Source organism: Prionailurus bengalensis, chromosome E3 (assembly GCF_016509475.1).
Source record: "Prionailurus bengalensis isolate Pbe53 chromosome E3, Fcat_Pben_1.1_paternal_pri, whole genome shotgun sequence".
Lineage (NCBI taxonomy): Eukaryota > Metazoa > Chordata > Mammalia > Carnivora > Felidae > Prionailurus > Prionailurus bengalensis.
The window spans coordinates 19081839-19099203 of record NC_057357.1 but is presented as its reverse complement, the minus strand read 5'-3'; the positions used below and the strand labels follow the sequence as shown (position 1 = coordinate 19099203).

Below are 17365 nucleotides of genomic sequence, written 5' to 3'. Positions count from 1 at the left end.
GAACACGGAAGGGGCTGGGCCTGGTCTGCAGGTGTCAGGGGCCTCCTGGTGGGAGCCGCATCTGAGATGAGCCACAGGGCTTGGCTTCTTCTTTCACTCACTGGCCTCACCCACATCCGATCTGTCAACACATCCCATCACCTCCTCCTTCAAAACGTACCCAGAATCTGGGCGATTCTCAGCCCTTCCAGTGCTCCCATCCTGACCCAAGACAGCAGCACCTCTGTCTTGGAATATTCCATCAGCCTATGAACTGATCTCCCTGCTTCCGTCCTTGCTCCCTACAGGCTGCTCTCAACAGAGAAGCTAGAGTGATCCCATTAAAACCCAAGTCAGGTCACCTCGTTCTTCGGTTCAAAATTCTCCATGGGACACCACCACAAGTCCCTAAGACCCCTTCAGCCCTCCTCCTTCTCCCTCATGCTGGCCTGGTCCTTCCTGGAACAAGTCAGGCCTGCTCCCTCCATGGGGCTTCCTACCCTGCCTGCTCTCTGCCTGGGACACCGTTTCCAGAGACATCCACAGGGCTCCCTCCCTCACCTCCTACAAGTCTGTCCCCACCATTGTCCTTCTCAGGGGGCCATCTCAGGGGAAACTCTAAGCTTTACTCAGAGATACTAGCCTAGAGGGCATCTAAAGGACAGAAAAAAAAAAAAAAACCAAACCCCTCAGGTCCTAAGGAAAAACACCCTGAGGACATAGCAGAAATAATTGACCAAGCAAGGTGGAAAGCAGAGATCAGGGGTCGAGAGAGGCCGCGCTGCTCACGCATAAGGCGGCGCGGCACCAGGGCGGAAACGCAGGGTGCCACCGCGGCGATGGTGACAGACATGGATGAGAAGAGGTGATCACTAGAGACGAGGCGTTCCAGAAAACGAGTGCCCTGTGCGTAGCCTGGGTCCTCCACACGCACCGTGAAGCCGACTCGGCTGATGGCAAGAAGGTCGAGACAGACAGGAGGACTGTGGGCCAGGCACCCAAGACGTCCACGAATCAGGTGAATAACCAGGAGAAAACAGTAATGAGGAGGAAGAGAGGATGCTGCACCTGGGGACCACGGATCTCAAACAAACGGGGGGTTGGGGGGGGTCAAAGAACAAGGACACAAATCTTGCACCCCCGATCCTGAAATCTCATACCCCGGGGCTATGAGAAAACAGAGGCACCATCTGAGAGGACTTCAAAAAAGGATATTCCCGGGGAAGGACCAGGGTCAAAGCAAAGAGAGGGAAGAGATGGCTAAGGAGAGGCTGAGGAAAGAGACGAGGCTGGCGATTAAGGAGTGGGAATTTCCCAGGACACAGGGAGGGTCTGGGGAGAGGGGGTCAGGGGTAAACAACAGAGGGAACTGCCTTGGGCGGGCAGCACAGGACGGAGAAGACAAGGAGAGGGGAGATGGGTAGTGGCGAGAGTTAGCGATCACAGTAAGCGCTGGAAAAATACCTGCGGAATCCCATGGAATTTTTAAGCATAAGCCCAGAATGTCCGCTCAGAAGAGTTCTCACTGTAGGACCGCAGGACTGAGAGCACAGGCCCATGCTGATGGTCACGGCACTGACGATGACAACTGGGACAGTGCTGATAATAACCACCAGTCTTCGACCCCTGCCACGTGCCAGGCACTGTGGGGAGCGCGCCACATTTAATCCCGCCGACAGCCGTCTGACACCGTTCACATCACCACTATCCCCGGGAGGGCTCTGAAAGGAAGGAGGGAACAACCTGCAAGGGAAGTAACAGAACCGCACGAGTCCTGGGAAGCTAACTGGCTCCTGTGTTAAATTAGGGCTGTTATGGCCGTAACCTGAGGCGGGGGGAACCAGCCTGATCCACAGGGATGACATATTCAGTAACTTCAACCAAACAGTGTTCGGAATGGAGGGAAATCAAAACCAGTAGTAACAATTTATTGAAGGCTTCACGCTGTGCCAGATCCGTGCTAACTGCCTCGTGTCTGCGATCTCATTGAATCCTCACATCCCGAAGGCGGGTTACCATTGTTATCCCCCCACTTCAAAACTCAGACGACAGACAGCCCACGGTTCACGCAAGGAATCCCTGTTTGTTTTTTTTTTAATTTTTTTTTCAACGTTTATTTATTTTTGGGACAGAGAGAGACAGAGTTTGAACAGGGGAGGGGCAGAGAGAGAGGGAGACACAGAATCGGAAACAGGCTCCAGGCTCTGAGCCATCAGCCCAGAGCCTGACGCGGGGCTCGAACTCCCGGACCGCGAGATCGTGACCTGGCTGAAGTCGGACGGTTAACCGACTGCGCCAGCCAGGCGCCCCAAGGAATCCCTGTTTAATAACGTGATCTTTTGACAAGATTGAAGGGTTTAACACATTACGGTGAAGATATCACGGAACTTGAAGGAGAGAGACCTACAACATGTCTTAAAACACTAACTTACGGATTCTCACAATCTTTTTGCGTGTTTTTTTCAGATGAGGGAAAGGCCAGTGCAAAAGAAGCTTCAATGAAATGCGCCCAGATGGGAAACACGCCCAGTCTTTATAGCCCAGGACCTATCCCAGCAGATTCTGATTCCGTGAGTCTAGAGTAGGACGTGAGCATCTGTGGTTTCTTTCTTTCTTTCTTTCTTTCTTTCTTTCTTTCTTTCTTTCTTTCTTTCTTTCTTTCTTTCTTTCTTTCTCAATTTTTTTTAACACTTATTTATTTTTTGAGAGAAAGAGACACAGCATGAGCAGGAGAGGGGCAGAAAGAGAGGGAGACGCAGCATCAGAAGCAGAGCCCGATCAAGAAACTTGATGCAGAATGGTTTAGCGGCAGAGCTAGGATCAGCTTGACAGAGCCTGGCCCCGAGGTCCATGTTTTAAATGACTATGCTTAGTCTCCAAGAACCTACAAAAAGTGCGAGCCTTAACCCAAAACCTTGGCATTCCCCACCTACATTCCCTAGTGGCCCCAGCTTCAAGGGCATTCTATCCATTCCTTTAACAGTCCGCACTCCCCTGCTCTGCCCCAACACCCTCCTATATCCCGTTTTGCATTCAGCCTTTCTGATCTCAGCTTCAACATTATTGCCTAAATTACAAACTCGAATGGCATGCCGTATTTCTCAGCACTCAACACAAAACCGTAATTGTGTATTTCACGGGGAATTATTTGCTTCCTGTCTTTTCCGACGAGGTGGTGCTGCCCTCAGACGCCACGTCAGTCCTATTCATCATGTGTTCCCAATAACTGAATACCCACCAACCATTCAAAAAAGAAGGCTTTGGCACAACGGATACGCTCAATAATTTCTGTGGAACGAATGAATAAATACACTCGAGCCTCGTGCTTCCAGGTGTGTGATACATGTCTGTGTTCACGATACTGCCCTCACTACACCCCCAAGTATCTAGACCCCTGTGGCATAATTGCTCCGGCCTGGGAGGAGAAGGAGGTGGAGGAAGAGGAGGAGGAGCAAGAGGAGGAGCCGCCGCGGCCGCGGCCGCCGCCGCCGCCGCCTCCGCCGCCGCCTCGGCTGGAAGCGACGAACCTCCGCCAGGCCGTCCCCCGCGTCAGCGAGGGCGATGTTCCGGCCCGGGAGGGGGAGGAGGAGGAGCCTCCGCTGCCGCCGCCGTCGCCGCCGCCGCCGCCTACGCTGTCTCCGCCGGCAAGCGATGTATCTGCGCCAGGCAGTCCCCCGACCTCCCCGGCCCGAGCCCCGCGGGCCGCCGCGGCCGCCGCCATGAAGAAACACTTCAAACGCGGCCCCCCGGCGGGTGGCGCCGCTGGAAGTGACCCGGCGGAGAGGGATGGGCTCCGGCCCCGGAGCAGCCGCCATCGCCCCCACTGCTGCCGGCGGCCGGGAAGCAATGTAGTCCCGCCAGGCCGTCCCCCGAGCTGCACGGTCCGAGACCCGCGGGCCGCAGCTGGCGCGGCCGCCGTGAAGAGGCAGTTAAACCGCAGGAAACAGCTGGCCAACCAGACCGTGGGCAGGTGAGTGAGCCGTGCCGGGCCGGAGCGCGCGGCCCGGAGACCTGGGGTCGGGGTCTGGGCGCAGGCCGGGCCGGGGCGGGCCGGCTGCCCCGCGGGGCCCCGCGCTCCGGCCCGGCCGCCCGCCCGCTCCGCGCCGGGTCCGCTGCGGGCCAGGGACGAGGGCTGCGCCACGCCGCGGCCTGGCGCCCAGCTCGGGCCGCCGCCCGAGCTCCCGGGAACAGCGGGGCGGGGCGGGCCGGCCTCCCGGGACGCCCCCCGCGCGGGTCCCCGCCGCCCATTGTTCCGGCCCCGCTGAGCGTCGTCCTCTGGGGTCTGGCCCCAAGCTTTCCCCGGGCCTCCCCCCCTCTCCCGGGGCTTTGCCTTGGGCGAAGTGTGCCCGAGGCCGGGCGGGCGCGGTGCTCTGGGGGGCGGCATTCTCAGCCTTTCCGGGTCGCCCGGCCGCTGCCCACCGACCGTCCACCTCCAAGTGCCTGATGGCAGTAAATAAGGAAGGGGCCATCAGAGCCCATCGGAGCCGCTAGTGAGACTCGGGACTCCCTTGGAGGGACTTTGGAGGGTGTGCCGTCTCCCAACCGTGGCCCCTGTGGACCGGACTGCTCAAGTTCTTGACCTGTAGACATTTGGAACCGGGAGGAAAGAATTGTGGAAAGGCCTTGGGCAAATGGAAAAACAAAAAGGGGGGGGGGGCTTTCCAAACAGCTTTTCTCACTTTGGATTGGGGAGCAAATCCTTGTCCAGGTTTCTCTGGTATGGCTTCAATGCTTGACAGGAAACGATCGATGATGAAATGACAGAAGAGACCGGAGTTTGTAGTGGTTTTGAGAGCCTCTGGAGGTTGATCATGGTGTGCTGTGTTATCTGGGGTAAATCTTTCAAGGTCTTTCAGGGCAGTGAGCCGTCCTGTCCCCGCTGACTGTTTCTTCCGAGAAGGGGTATGAAAGTGTGACTTTTTCATCGCTTTTTTTCTTCTTTGTTTTCAACAGTTGAGTAAAAGGGGGCGTTTGGTTTGGCCAGAGCACGTGGGGACACTCCTTTTCTGTGTGTGTCTGAAAACACTTTTACCTCCCCTTGAGCTTTCTATCTTTGCTTTTTACACTTTCATTCCCCCCCCCCCCCCCCCCCCCCCCCCCCCCCCAACGTTTTGCTTAGTTTTGTTCAATTTCGTTGTTCAACTCCAAGCCTCAGGGGGCCAGGCTATAGACCAGCTCAGGTCATGATCTCCTGGTTCTTGAGTTGGAGCCCTGCGTTGGGCTCTGCACATACAATGCTAAGCCTGCTTGGGATTCTCTCTCTCTGCATTCCCCCCACTCACGCACTCTCACTCTCAAAATAAATTAATAAACCTAACCCCCCCCCAAAAAAAAAACAATTGCCTTTGCAACAGCATCAAAAGATAAAATACTAATTACATTTAACTGAAAAAGAGATTCAAAACTTGTACACTAAAACTATAAAACATTATTGAAGGAAATTAAACAAGATTTAAATAAACAGACTCATGGATTGGAAGACGATGTTGTTAAGATGGCAGCACTTCTCCCATTGATCTACAGATTCAATGAAATCTTGATCAAAACCACAGCTGGCTTCTTTGCCGAAACTGACAGGCTGCTGCTAAAATTCATGTGGGAATTTATGGAACCCAAAATAGCCAAAGCAGATCTTATAAGAGAAGGACAGAGTTGGAGAACTCACCCTTCCTGACTTAAAAACTTCTTGGAAAGCTACAGTAATCGAGATAGTGTGGTATTAGTGTAAGGAAAGACGTGTTGATTAATGGGATAGAATTGAAAATCTAGAAATGTACCATCATATTTATAGCCAATTGATTTTCAACAAACGCATCAAGACAACCCAATGGGAGAAAGAACAGTCTTTTCAACAGTGTGGGGACAACTGGATATTGCATGCAAAAGAATGAAGTTGAACTTCTACCTCACACCATAGGTAAAAATGAACTCAAAATGGACCAAAGACCTAAATAATGTTAAGTGCTAAAACTATTAAATTCTTAGAAGAAAGCATAGATGTAAATCTCTGTGGCCTTGACACCAAAAACACAGCAGAAGGAAAAAAACAGGTAATTGACATTATCAAAATTTAAAAATTTTGTGCTTTGGGGTGCCTGGCTGGCTCAGTCAGTTAAGCATTTCTTGATTTCGGTTCAGGTCATGATCCCACAGTTCGTGAGATCAAGCCCCACGTCGGGCTCTATGCTGACAGCATGGAGCCTGCTTGGGATTCTCTCCCTCTGTCTCTGCTCCTGCCCCCGCTCATGCACTCTCTCTCTCACTCTCTCTCAAAATAAGTAAACATCAAAAAATGTTTGTGCTTTAAAGGACATAGTTGAAAAGTGAAAAGACAACCCATAGAATGGGAGATAATGTTTGCAAATCCTATTTCTGACAAGAAACTTGTACTAATATAGATACAGAACTCTTACAACTCAAAAACGCAAAAACAACTCAATTTAAGAATGGGCAAAAGGGATGCCTGGGTGGCTCAGTCAGTTAAACGTCCAACTTTGGCTCAGGTCGTGATTTCACGGTTTGTGGGCTCAAGCCCCACCTCTGTCTCTGTGCTAACAGCTCAAAGCCTGGACCCTGCTTGAGCTTCTGTGTCTCTCTCTATCTCTGCCTCTCTCTCTCTCTCTCTCTCTCTCTCTCTCTCTGACTCTCAAAAATAAATAAAACATTTTTTAAAAAATGGAAAAAGTGGGCAAAAAACTCAGTCTAAGAAGATACACCCATGGCCAATAAACATGTGAAAAGATGTCGACATTGTTAGTCATCAGGGAAATGCAAATCCAACCCTCAACAGGATACCACTTTACACTTCCTAGAATGGCTACAATAAAAAAGACAGATGATAACAAGCATTGGAGAGGATAGGAGAAATAGGAATGTGATGCGCTGTTGGTAGAAATGTAAAAGGGTGCAGCCACTTAGGAAGACAGCCTGGAAGTTCCTCAAAAAGTTACACATCCAGTAATTTCACTGACAGGTATATACCCCCAAAGAATGAAAAACAGGTGTTCAAACAAAAACTTGTACGTGAATGTTTGCAGCAGCATTATTCATCATAGAAAAAAGGGAAAAAAATGCAACGTCCAGCGAATGGATGAAGAAATGTGCTGTACTCATCCAATGGAATAACTGGGAGTAAAAGAAACGAAGGGCCGATGTGTGCTACAAGACGGACGAACTGGGAGAACGTGTAAGTGGGCGGAGCTCATCTTGAACGACCACCTGATGTGTGTATCATTCCACGTGTATGAAATGTCCAGAAGAGGTCAGTCCGTGGAAACAGAAAAGAGATCAGTGGGTGCCTAGGGCTGTGGGCAGAAGTGGGATGGAGGAGGGGCAAGCGGGGTTGGGGGAGGTGGGGAGGAAATAAGGAGTTCTCCTGAGAGGATATAGAGTTTCTTGCTGGAGTGATGCCAACACCCTAAAATAGATTGTGGGGATAGTTGCTCAACTCCGCAGATATACTAAGAACTAGGTACATTTTAAATTGGTCAATTATATGGTATGTGAATTCTAGTTTCCATAAAGCTGTTGTAAAAATAACAGTGGTGAGTCACTGATACCAGTGAAAATTAGAGTTGGCTAAGTAATTGTTAGTGTGGTTGTTGCACCTATAATAATTGAGAAAACTATGTGTTGGGAAAAAATAGATTCTTTGTGCAACGATGATCAACATTTTGACAATCTTACTTTGTCTCCTAGCACATATTTGAACACCTTTGATCATCTGGGACCGTATAAATTCTTTTACATATTTAGAATACATATTTAGCATTCTTTTCAGCTGTCCACAGATGAGGAGGAAAAACGCACTCTTCTTGTGACTCTCTCCTTTACTCTCACACAACGACCACACTCACAACACTTCTAACACCAGATGTGTCGTGTTCCCCTCCCGCCCCCTGGTACCAAGCAATTCTCCGTGATACCAGCTGGGTATCTTACAATTCAATTCAATTCCGACCCTAACAGGAGTAGCACAGAACCCATAGGTTAAGGGCCCGGTCCCACGAGACTGCCCCCCACTTCAGATGCCATTTCCAAGTGGTAGGTCCTCAGATTACCCACATTTTATGTTGACCTGGTTGCTAGTCAGAGGTTCCCATGACCACCACCACCCCCGTTTTGAATTCGGTTACTTGCTAGAACAGCTCATAGGACTGAGAGAAACACTGATTTACATTGACAAAGATGATGTGTGACAGAGCATACAGAGGACTGTCCAGATGAAGAGATACATGGGGCAAGTTCTGGGAGGGTTCACCAACCCTGTTCACCAGCACGGAAGTTCTCCAAACCCTGTGCCATTGGATTTTTATGGAGACTTCATCACGTTGGCATGAACAACTATTGACTCGTTTTCATCCCTCTTTCCTCTGTGGAGAATGGTCGGAGGGGCAAGGCACAGAGAGAGGTGGTAGGGCTGAAAATCCCCAGCTTCTAATCACGGTCTCTCTAGTAACCAGCCCCCATCCAGGGGCCACCCATTAGCCCATCCGGAGTTTTCTCATTAGAACAAAAGGCACTGCTATCACCCAGGAAATTCTGGGGAATTTAGGAACTGTGTCAGGAACTGGGATCATATCTCAAATATTGGAACAAAAGAAGCTCTTAGTGCTCTGATGGGTTAGGAAATTACAAGGCTTTTGGGAGTTGTGTGCAGGAACTGGGGGCAGAGACCAATGAACGTATTTTCTATAATTTCATAACAATACTGCTAATGGATTAGTTCTCACTGAAGATGGGAATTGTCTTGTTTACATGCTGAATTCGATTATGACTCAGAAATGCTTTCAGATGCAAGTAACAAGAAACCCAACCACAGTGGTTTATACAAACACGAGGGTACCTTTTTCTTCATATGAGAAATCTGTGAGTAGGCAGCTGCTGACATTGGTTCAGATGCTCAACAATGTCAAGGCAAATGTTTCTGGCATTCTCTTGGCCTTTCTCAACATTAGCACTCAAGACAGGAAGAAGGAGGAAGAAGACCAGGCAGCACCAACATCAGGAAAACAAAAGCTTAAAAAAGAAAAAAAAAAAAAAAAAGCTTTCCTAGGAACCTCACCAACTTCCACTTACATCTGGGTCACATGGCCTCCTCTGGCTGGAAAGTGGATGATAACAGGAGGGTCAGGGATGAGAAGGGGAGGCAGGACATCAACTGACAATATCTGCTAGGATTCCAAAGTCTATGACAAATTCTGGTATATAGCAGGAGGTGTCTCCACAGTCCTTTATAAGTATCTGTTGAATGCATATGATAGAATGTTTATGCCCAAATACTCAGTCCTCCTCCCTTGGGAGGTTAAGACATCCATGCTGTGTGGAACCTTGGCATCTGAACTTCCTTCAGCCAATGAAATGAACACAGAAGTGGCTTTAAGAGCCAGGTTCTCTTTTCTTTGCCCCTGTGATCATGGAAGCAGTTGTCAAAGTGGAGCCTCTATCCTCTCCAGTCCTTAAATGGACATGATGAGAAGAACACCCAGCTTACCCATGGTAGTTAAGGCACTGAGAATATTTAGTTGTTAATTGCAGCTTAACCTAACCCATCCTGACTGATACAATGTACGTACCCAGGCAAAGAAATCCACAACCAATCCCCAAATGAAAATTTTACAAACTCGATTTCCTGATCCCATTAATAGCAAGACTGTGCCTAAATGAAGATAAATGATAGCCATCTGGAAGTTAAACAAAATAAAAAATAGCTCCTCTGTCAAAGTGGAAATCAATACTGAAAAGACAGACTAGACATTTAAGATGATGAGACCACTGTATACAAATACATACGGGGATGGGACTAAAGTTATTCTTAGTAAAAATTCATCATCTAAAGCTGATACTGCTGACATAAATACGCTTAAAACGTTGGAAGATTGAGAAAATGAACAGCAAAATAAAAAGTGGTGGAAGAAATTAATAAAGAAACGAGCCTCCATTAATCACAAAGCAAAAAGTCTGTGGAATTGATGAATCAAATCAAGGACCAGAACTTTGGAAGGATAAATCAAGCAGACAAGTCTCTGGGAAATAGGATTCCCCTCAAAGCAGGTAGAAAGAGATACTCAATGTAAGGCGTGAGAAACAGACAATATAAATCGGTACACAATTTCTGGTGGGCGGATTGACACAACTGTCAGAATGTAAAATGTGCGTACCTTGAAAATTTGATGAATACATAAGTGTTGGGTTGAACTGACTGAGGTTCTCAAATGTCGAAGTCTCATGGAGAAATACTACTTTTTTGTAAGAAGTTTGAAACCCCAGACTTGGCGAACAGGGGATAAATGGAACTCCCCTCTCCAGAAGCCTTCGGAGAGGGATGTGTCTCAGTCATTGTCCTTGGCCCCACGATTCTATTGAATCGGTCCTATACAAAGGACATGGTCCTAGGTAGCCAACGTCCCCTCTTCTCCTTCTGGAAAATTGTCCTGGATTGTTCTGGGCTCTAACAGCCAAAACCATCCCCAGGCTCCCAGAGCATCCCCAGACTCAAGGGGTGTTCACAGTGATGCCTCCTCCACTCACCGGACTGTCTTTATCTGATGCCTCCAGGGAAGCTCCTTGAGTCCACTTGTCCCTTCTCATGCTGTGAAGCAGGGCCTTTTTGAACTCAGGTTCACATCCCCTCCTCCTGCATCATGTTGCCCTAGGCTTAAATCAGCGCTTCTGGCTGGAAGGCTGGGGCTCATTCTGAGCTCTGGATCTCACTCTGCCTTTAGCATCGCCGTCTCCCATTGGAAGATTTCTTTATGCCCAGAATCCTAGAATGCAAAGTGCAGATACGTCCAGGCTTCTGGCCTAGAGTAGACTCTGGCCGTTGGGATTCTTGGCCAGAAATGAATGCCTGTTCATTCATTTATGCATGTTTACATTGATTTATGTAGTCTAGTCACTCAAAAAAAATGTCTTTGCACACCTAATTAGTGCTGGACATTTTTCTAGGCACTGACGATTCAGCAGTGAAAACAACAGAGGAAAATCCTTGCCCTCCTAGAGCTAAGATCCCAGTCAGGTGGATCAACAGTAAACAAAATCAGTAGGTGAAGTAAAGTGTGTGTCAGTAGTAAAGTCTATGGAGAAAAAGAAGACAGAGATGGAGGCCAGGGAGTATGTAAGGGGTAGAGGCCCCATTGAATGATGACATTTGGATAAAGGTATGAGGGAGTGAACCCGCAGGTTTCCAGGAGAGTTCTGTTCCAGTAGAGGGGATGGCAAGTGAAAAGCCCTAAAGAGGAAGCGTGTGAAGAATATCTGAGGTAGGAGGTCAGTAGTGCTGGAGCTGAACAAGCAAAGGGTGAGCGCTAAGAGGCGACGTTAGAGGGAACAGTGGGGGTGGAGGCTGTGGTCAGAACCCTGGCTTTCCTCTAAGTGAGCTGGGAGCCACTGGAGGGTCCTCAGATGGAGAGGGACATGAAAGACCTCTTGCTGCTGTGCTGGAAGCAGACTGTAGTGAAGCTGGGATAAACACGGGTCAGTCAAGAGGCTTCTGGAATGATCTGGTGACAGGGGAGGGTGGTGGGCACCCGGGGGATGGCACGGAGGTGACACCATAGGCAGTGAGAAGGGGGTGTGTGAAGAAAGGTAACTGGAGTGGCTCCAACACCAGCCTTTAACACGCAGAGCCTGCACCCCGTCTAGGAATCCCAACAGGGTGACATGGTCTCTGGTAACTCCTCTTCAGCCGCCTTCTTCCTCTCTGAGGACCTGCATGTGATCACGTCGGAAAGCTTGTTCCCCAGAACTCTGTGATTCTCCCTCCAGAGGGCTCTGTTCCTCGCTGTCGGATGGAAAATGACTAGGATGAGAACACCAAGTGAGCGTGGGCTCATCTGAATTCTGCCTCAGCCCCCTTGCTCTCTTCAGTGACAGGAAGAAAACACCATGTAAGCTGCTCAGTGAAAACACAATAGTTCATTAGGGCTGAGAGAGTTAGACAAGTCAACGATTCAATGTTCTATTATGATCAGTCTTTAGCCATTTAAGCGTCAGTTCAAGAAGGAATCATTAGAAAGGTCTCATAGAAATGAAAATTGAAGTAGGGTAGTTTTGTGTTACATTTCAACCACGGCCTCGGCCTTGCAGATCTAAAGTCGGGTTGACCACGGCAGAGAAAGGCTCCCAGCCACAAGGGGACTTACACAGACAGGAAGGAGGTGGAAGACAGGCATGTCTACCAACTGGCTGGGGTGGAAGCAGGAACCTTTCAGCTCAGACGGTTTCATCCTGCACAACAGGAGCTTTTTCATTTTATTTTTCATGTCTGAGAAGCAACGTGAGAATTCTGCCTGGGAGGCAGGCAGGAGAGGCAGCTTACAAGAAGCTTCTGGATGTCTTGTGAGATGCTGGATTGTAGAATAAATATGTCTCATAAAATCCCCCTGGTTACCCAGCTTGGAGGATTTGGAAATACCATTAGACTGTTTCTTGAAGGAATTGCTTCACTGAAACTGGAAGAATACCTGCTCAGGACACCACAATCCCAGCAGAGGACTTTGGAATAAAGATACTGTTCATCACTGAGGTCTGAGTCTTTGCAGCCAAGGCGCCGGCACATCCTTCTGGGGCTATAGAGAGGCAAGCCCAGGTCACCTCTTCCTTGGGTCCTCTCGATGTCTTGTTCCTCTCAAGGAGTTCCCGTCTCTTGTCCAGAATGTCCAGAATCCCAGGGGACTTCCAGAGTAGAGGGTGCTCCAGAGCCCAGGTTGCCCATTAGAGGAGTCCTGCACTGGGCAGAAATGACCAGCCCCTAGTACTGCCATACTTCTCAGTCTTGGCCAAGGACCAACCCACAAAAAGCGTTACCTTGGTTCAAATCTAAGTACCTGGGAGGAGCTGCCAGGTGGAGGCTGTCAGTGATTCATAGTCTTGCCACGGCAGTTTGCTTCTTCTGAAGGGGAACTTGAGCGCTGTGTCTCTGGGTGTTCCACGAGCCCCCCAATCAAGCAGTAAATGTGAGAGAAGAGGCCAGGGAGGAAGAATTGCTTACCCTGGAGTAGGACCTTGGCCTGCCTCTAAAATGGGCCACACGGTTTAGATTTGGGACAAAAGCCTTTCGGTACAAAGTGTGATTTTGCCTAGAGTATTCTTTCTCTTGAGAACGCATGGTGACATTTAGCAGATGAATGAGAAGCCAGAGGCCCTGGCTTCTGGCCAGACTCAGCGTGGCTACTCCGTTTGAGGTGAATCAAATTCATTTTCCCCCCATCGGCAAACTTTTAGTTATAGTTTGGCTTCCCATGTGGCTTTCTCTACAGTAAAGATGGTGCTGGCCATTGGGCTTGAATGAACAATTGTATTTCTCATTGTGAATGAATGCTTTGAAATTACACCTTCCATGCCAGCCTTTACTTCGGTAAGTCCACCTCAGAAATGGGTCCGACGTCAGAGTCTGGACAGTATTTCAGCCCAATAAACTGAGAACTGTATTGTGAACAGAAAAAGCAAATGCCACCCTAGAAGGCTTTTGGGAACTTAAGAAGGCCACCTTCCTTAGAAATTCCCCTAACCCGTCAAGCTCTTCTTTGGACCTTCTGTATTACAAATGTTTGAGAAGGTTCTTTGGGTGGATGACAATCAACAGATCCTGTAAAGTGTAAAAGGCCCCATCGTTCCTCAACATCTGTGTTACCGTGAGGTCAGTGCAGAGGTCAGTGCGGTGAGTCCAGGGTACAGGTGGGTACACTGGGGGTAGAGAAAAAGAAAACTCTGGAAGGAGCCCAGGTTAGCATGAAAATTATTTCTGTGCTGAGGTCCAAGACAGTTGTCATGTGTGGAAAGCCCCATCAGAAACATCGTGACCATGAAGTTTTCGCACACATGCAATAACCAGAAGAGCTGTTGATGATGAAGATTAACCAAAACGGCATCCTCAAGTACAGCAAAAGCTATGATTCACCAGATATTTGGGACAACAGACCAAGTTGCAAATAGATTTGTTTTATCTTGGAAAAGGGGAGATTTAAAGAATTTGATAGCATTTCTAAAATTTATTTTGTTTCATTTCAACATCTTATTTATTTATTTATTTATTTATTTATTTATTTATTTGAGAGACAGATGGTGAGTAGAGGATAGGCAGAGAGAGAGAGAGGAGACACAGAATCCAAAGCAGGCTTCAGGCTCTGGGCTGTCAGCACAGAGCCTGATGTGGGGCTCAAACCCATCCCCATTGAGATCATGAGCTGAGCCGAAGTCAGACGCTCAGCTGACGGCCACCCATGTGTCCTGATAGCATTTTTTTTTAATGAGGAGCGTTCCTTTGAAAATCCTATTTCTAGCTTCTCTTCTAATCTAGGGCTTGGGCAGCATCTGTCTTCTTGAAATGGGGCCTAGGGCTTCATTCACGGGGGGCCACCCAGCCAGCTGCCCTTGTTTATATCCCCAGTCTGGCTGGTTCCTTCTGCATTTATAACTCTCTGTTTCACAGAGAACAGAGCAGCAGGACTTCCCAGAGGACAGAAGTGGGTGTCTTCCTGTGTCTTCCCCGGGTCCTCACAGCCTAGGATAGATCCCAGGTACTGACTTGTGGATGGCCAACCTGGAGCCTCAGGTCAACAGGGTCCTTACACCCTTAGGGGGAGCAGAGCAGTGCTTGCAGTGCCATGACCCAAGCCAGGGGCCACACAAGGCCACAGGAGGCGGCACCTTCCTGAGGAGTAGCGTGACCCCACCAGCTTTGCAGAACGTCCCATCATCTTGCTAGGCATGAAGAGGCTGGCCACTGGTACGCGTGGCTCTGAGGCGGGGGAATGGATGAAGGTGCACGTGCGGTCGGCGTGTGGAGGCCCTTTCCCTGGGTGGTCTCGGGTGAGTGGTGTGCGTGCCGAGGGAGAGGGGCTTTGTATCTGCTGGCATCAGAGCAAGTACGTACATCGTGTGTGTGTGACTGTGACAGATGAGGAGCCTATGTCTTGAACAGAGGGCATGAAATGTGTGTACAGCATCTGAATGAATGTGCTTAATGGTTATCATCACACAGCTCTTTTACCAGCATATTGTTTGTTTAGTTGATAGCAGTTCTCCCTCCTCCAGGATAATTCATTCGGGTTTCACATTGAGAACAGAACTCAACCGTCCATCCTCACTTCACAGGGTGTTTGAGACTGATCTCCTGGTCCTGGTTTGCCTGTCTGGTTAGTTGGTGAGCTAGCTAGCTGAGCGGTCATACTTTTAAGTATCCCGAGTGGGTTTCCTGTCTTTTCTGAGCCACATCTTTGGCTTGTTGTGTGACGTCACCAAATCCCTGTCCTCTGTGTCAGCTCATTGCTGCAGAATGCTTTCTTCCCTTCTTTCTTTTTTTCAATGTTAATGAGTTTAAGTTACTTCAGAATGTATGAGATTATTGTCTCCCTCGTGTTGGATATTTGAGGGGATGCAAGTAAACCGAACATTTATCAGTCCTCTCTTCTCTTAATTGAACAGGGGCCGACTGCTGCGAGGCTTGGTATTCTGCCCAAAGATGTCCCTGAACATCCACAGCTGGGCTTCTGTCAGCTCTGGAAACAACAAGGACAGGCCAGGGCGAAGGTGCCTCGGCATTTAGAGCTGGAGCCTCTCGGCGCGTGAACAAAGCCTGTTTGAGGCACCCCGTTTGAAGCCCTACTGAATCCATGATGGCCGAGTCCTACCTTAATTGGCAACCATCTGCCTCCTACAGCAGTTCACGGGGAGCTCATGCCAGCCTTTAGGCAGCTTCCTATTTTGCAAATGATTTGTGATTCATAATGAACAAAAGGTTGCTCTTCAGGTGACCTGTCAGGGTAAGCCTGATTCGGGGATGGGGTCCATAGGAACCTGTCCTCCATGTTCTGAGGGGTAGTAGAGATCGGAGGGGCTGTTATGCCCAGAATTCGTGATCCCCAAAGACCACTAGGGAGCCGAGTCCGATGCAAAAGCAAAGAGCCTTTATTCGAGCTAGCTCGAGCTCAATCCCCTACCTGCACCGACGCAGCGGTGAGATACCAGGGAAAGAGAGCGAGTTTCAAAAGGACAAAGGCTTTATTGGGGCCTGGGGGCAGTTGGTGAGGTAATGGCTATGGCCTCAGCCGATTGGCTGGGGAGGGATCCTGGGGAAGGGTCCGGCAGGTGAGGGAGGGTTTACTCAAGGGGAGGAGGTGTGGTCAAGGTGAAGGACACAGAACAAGATGGAGTCGGCTGGCGTAGGCCCGCCCTTTCAGGGCCACAGCAGTGCAGGGGTGGTACAGCTCAGGCTTGCTGCTAGCTTCTATAATGCCTTTGAGTGGATTTGCAAGATGTGCCCCCTCTGGGTAGACACAACCCCTTGGCCACACAGCTTGGCAATGGGAGGGCTCCTTCTTGGAGGAGAATGTGTCTCTTTCCCCTGGCACATTCAGCCCTGAACCAGGGAATGTGCTTTGTAAGGAAAGCGTAGACTGTACTTAAGGCCCCACTTGACCCCTGGTGCTTTAGGGGTGCTTTAGTGCAGAGCCCTGAAGCAGATGCCCCTCCTTCTCTAGTGGCAACTGGGCGAGCCTTTCCAGTGCTGGTTCTTTCCACCTTGAGAGTGTTAAAGACAAGACAGCATACCCAAACTGGAGTCGCTTATGCTAAGTCCCACTCCACCAAACTAAGACTTCACGTAATTACACTTTTGGCTCTCCCAGAAAGGGAACCTTAAACCGTTGACTGGCCTGATCATCATGAGTCAGGTCATCTGCATGATAAGCCCCTGACATCCCCTAAAGGAAAGGAACCTGGCAGTAACCAGCCCACCTTTTTTTTACTTCCTTCTTCCTGCTCCCTCCTGCCTATAGACCTGAGCTCTTTTTCGGACGCTCCACCGACTGAGCCACCCAGGTGCCCCACAAGTAGCCACTGTTTTCAGTTTGGTGAATACCTCTGCAGTCCTTAAGAGACAGTCTCTTCAAATATTAAGGATATTTTTATTTAACTTAAACCAAAACTATAAATCTATTACATTTCGCAAAAGGCCATTTTGTGATAAGGTACACACGCATAGTGACTTGGTTTCTTTCAAGTACTGTCTCCTCTCTGGCTTAAGAATCCTGTATTGCTTTGAAAGGTCTTTGGCCAGGTCAGTCCTCTTCCCAGGTGACAGTATTCATGGTGTTGTACGTGGGTAAAGTGTCAGTCACAGCATTTAGAAGATGATGCCCACCCCCATCCGTTTCCGGTCCAGGTGGGTTAATCAGAGACACAGCAGTGGCCGTGGCTTGGGAAATCCCATCTGTGTTTCTGGGTGTGGATCCAAGGGTAGTTTTAAGACATGGTGGTACTTTTTCTAAAGCCAGTACTCAGCCTCCTTCAGATTTGTTACTGCCTGCCTCAAAAGTTCCTTTTCACCCACGTCGCCGGTGAAATTCTCGTTCAGGGGAAGCAATTCATCACGTTTTCTGCTTTG

At 49.2% G+C, this 17365-nt stretch overlaps 1 protein-coding gene across 1 annotated transcript in view; it reads left to right on the top strand.

The window, feature by feature from the left end:
- Positions 1–17365, top strand: part of LOC122472073 (formin-like protein 5) — a 56361-nt gene that overhangs the window by 3945 nt on the left and 35051 nt on the right. The window contains exon 2 of the mRNA XM_043561381.1: positions 3421–3949. Coding sequence (XP_043417316.1) covers positions 3421–3949 — 529 coding nt within the window. The remainder of the gene's footprint in view (positions 1–3420; positions 3950–17365) is intronic.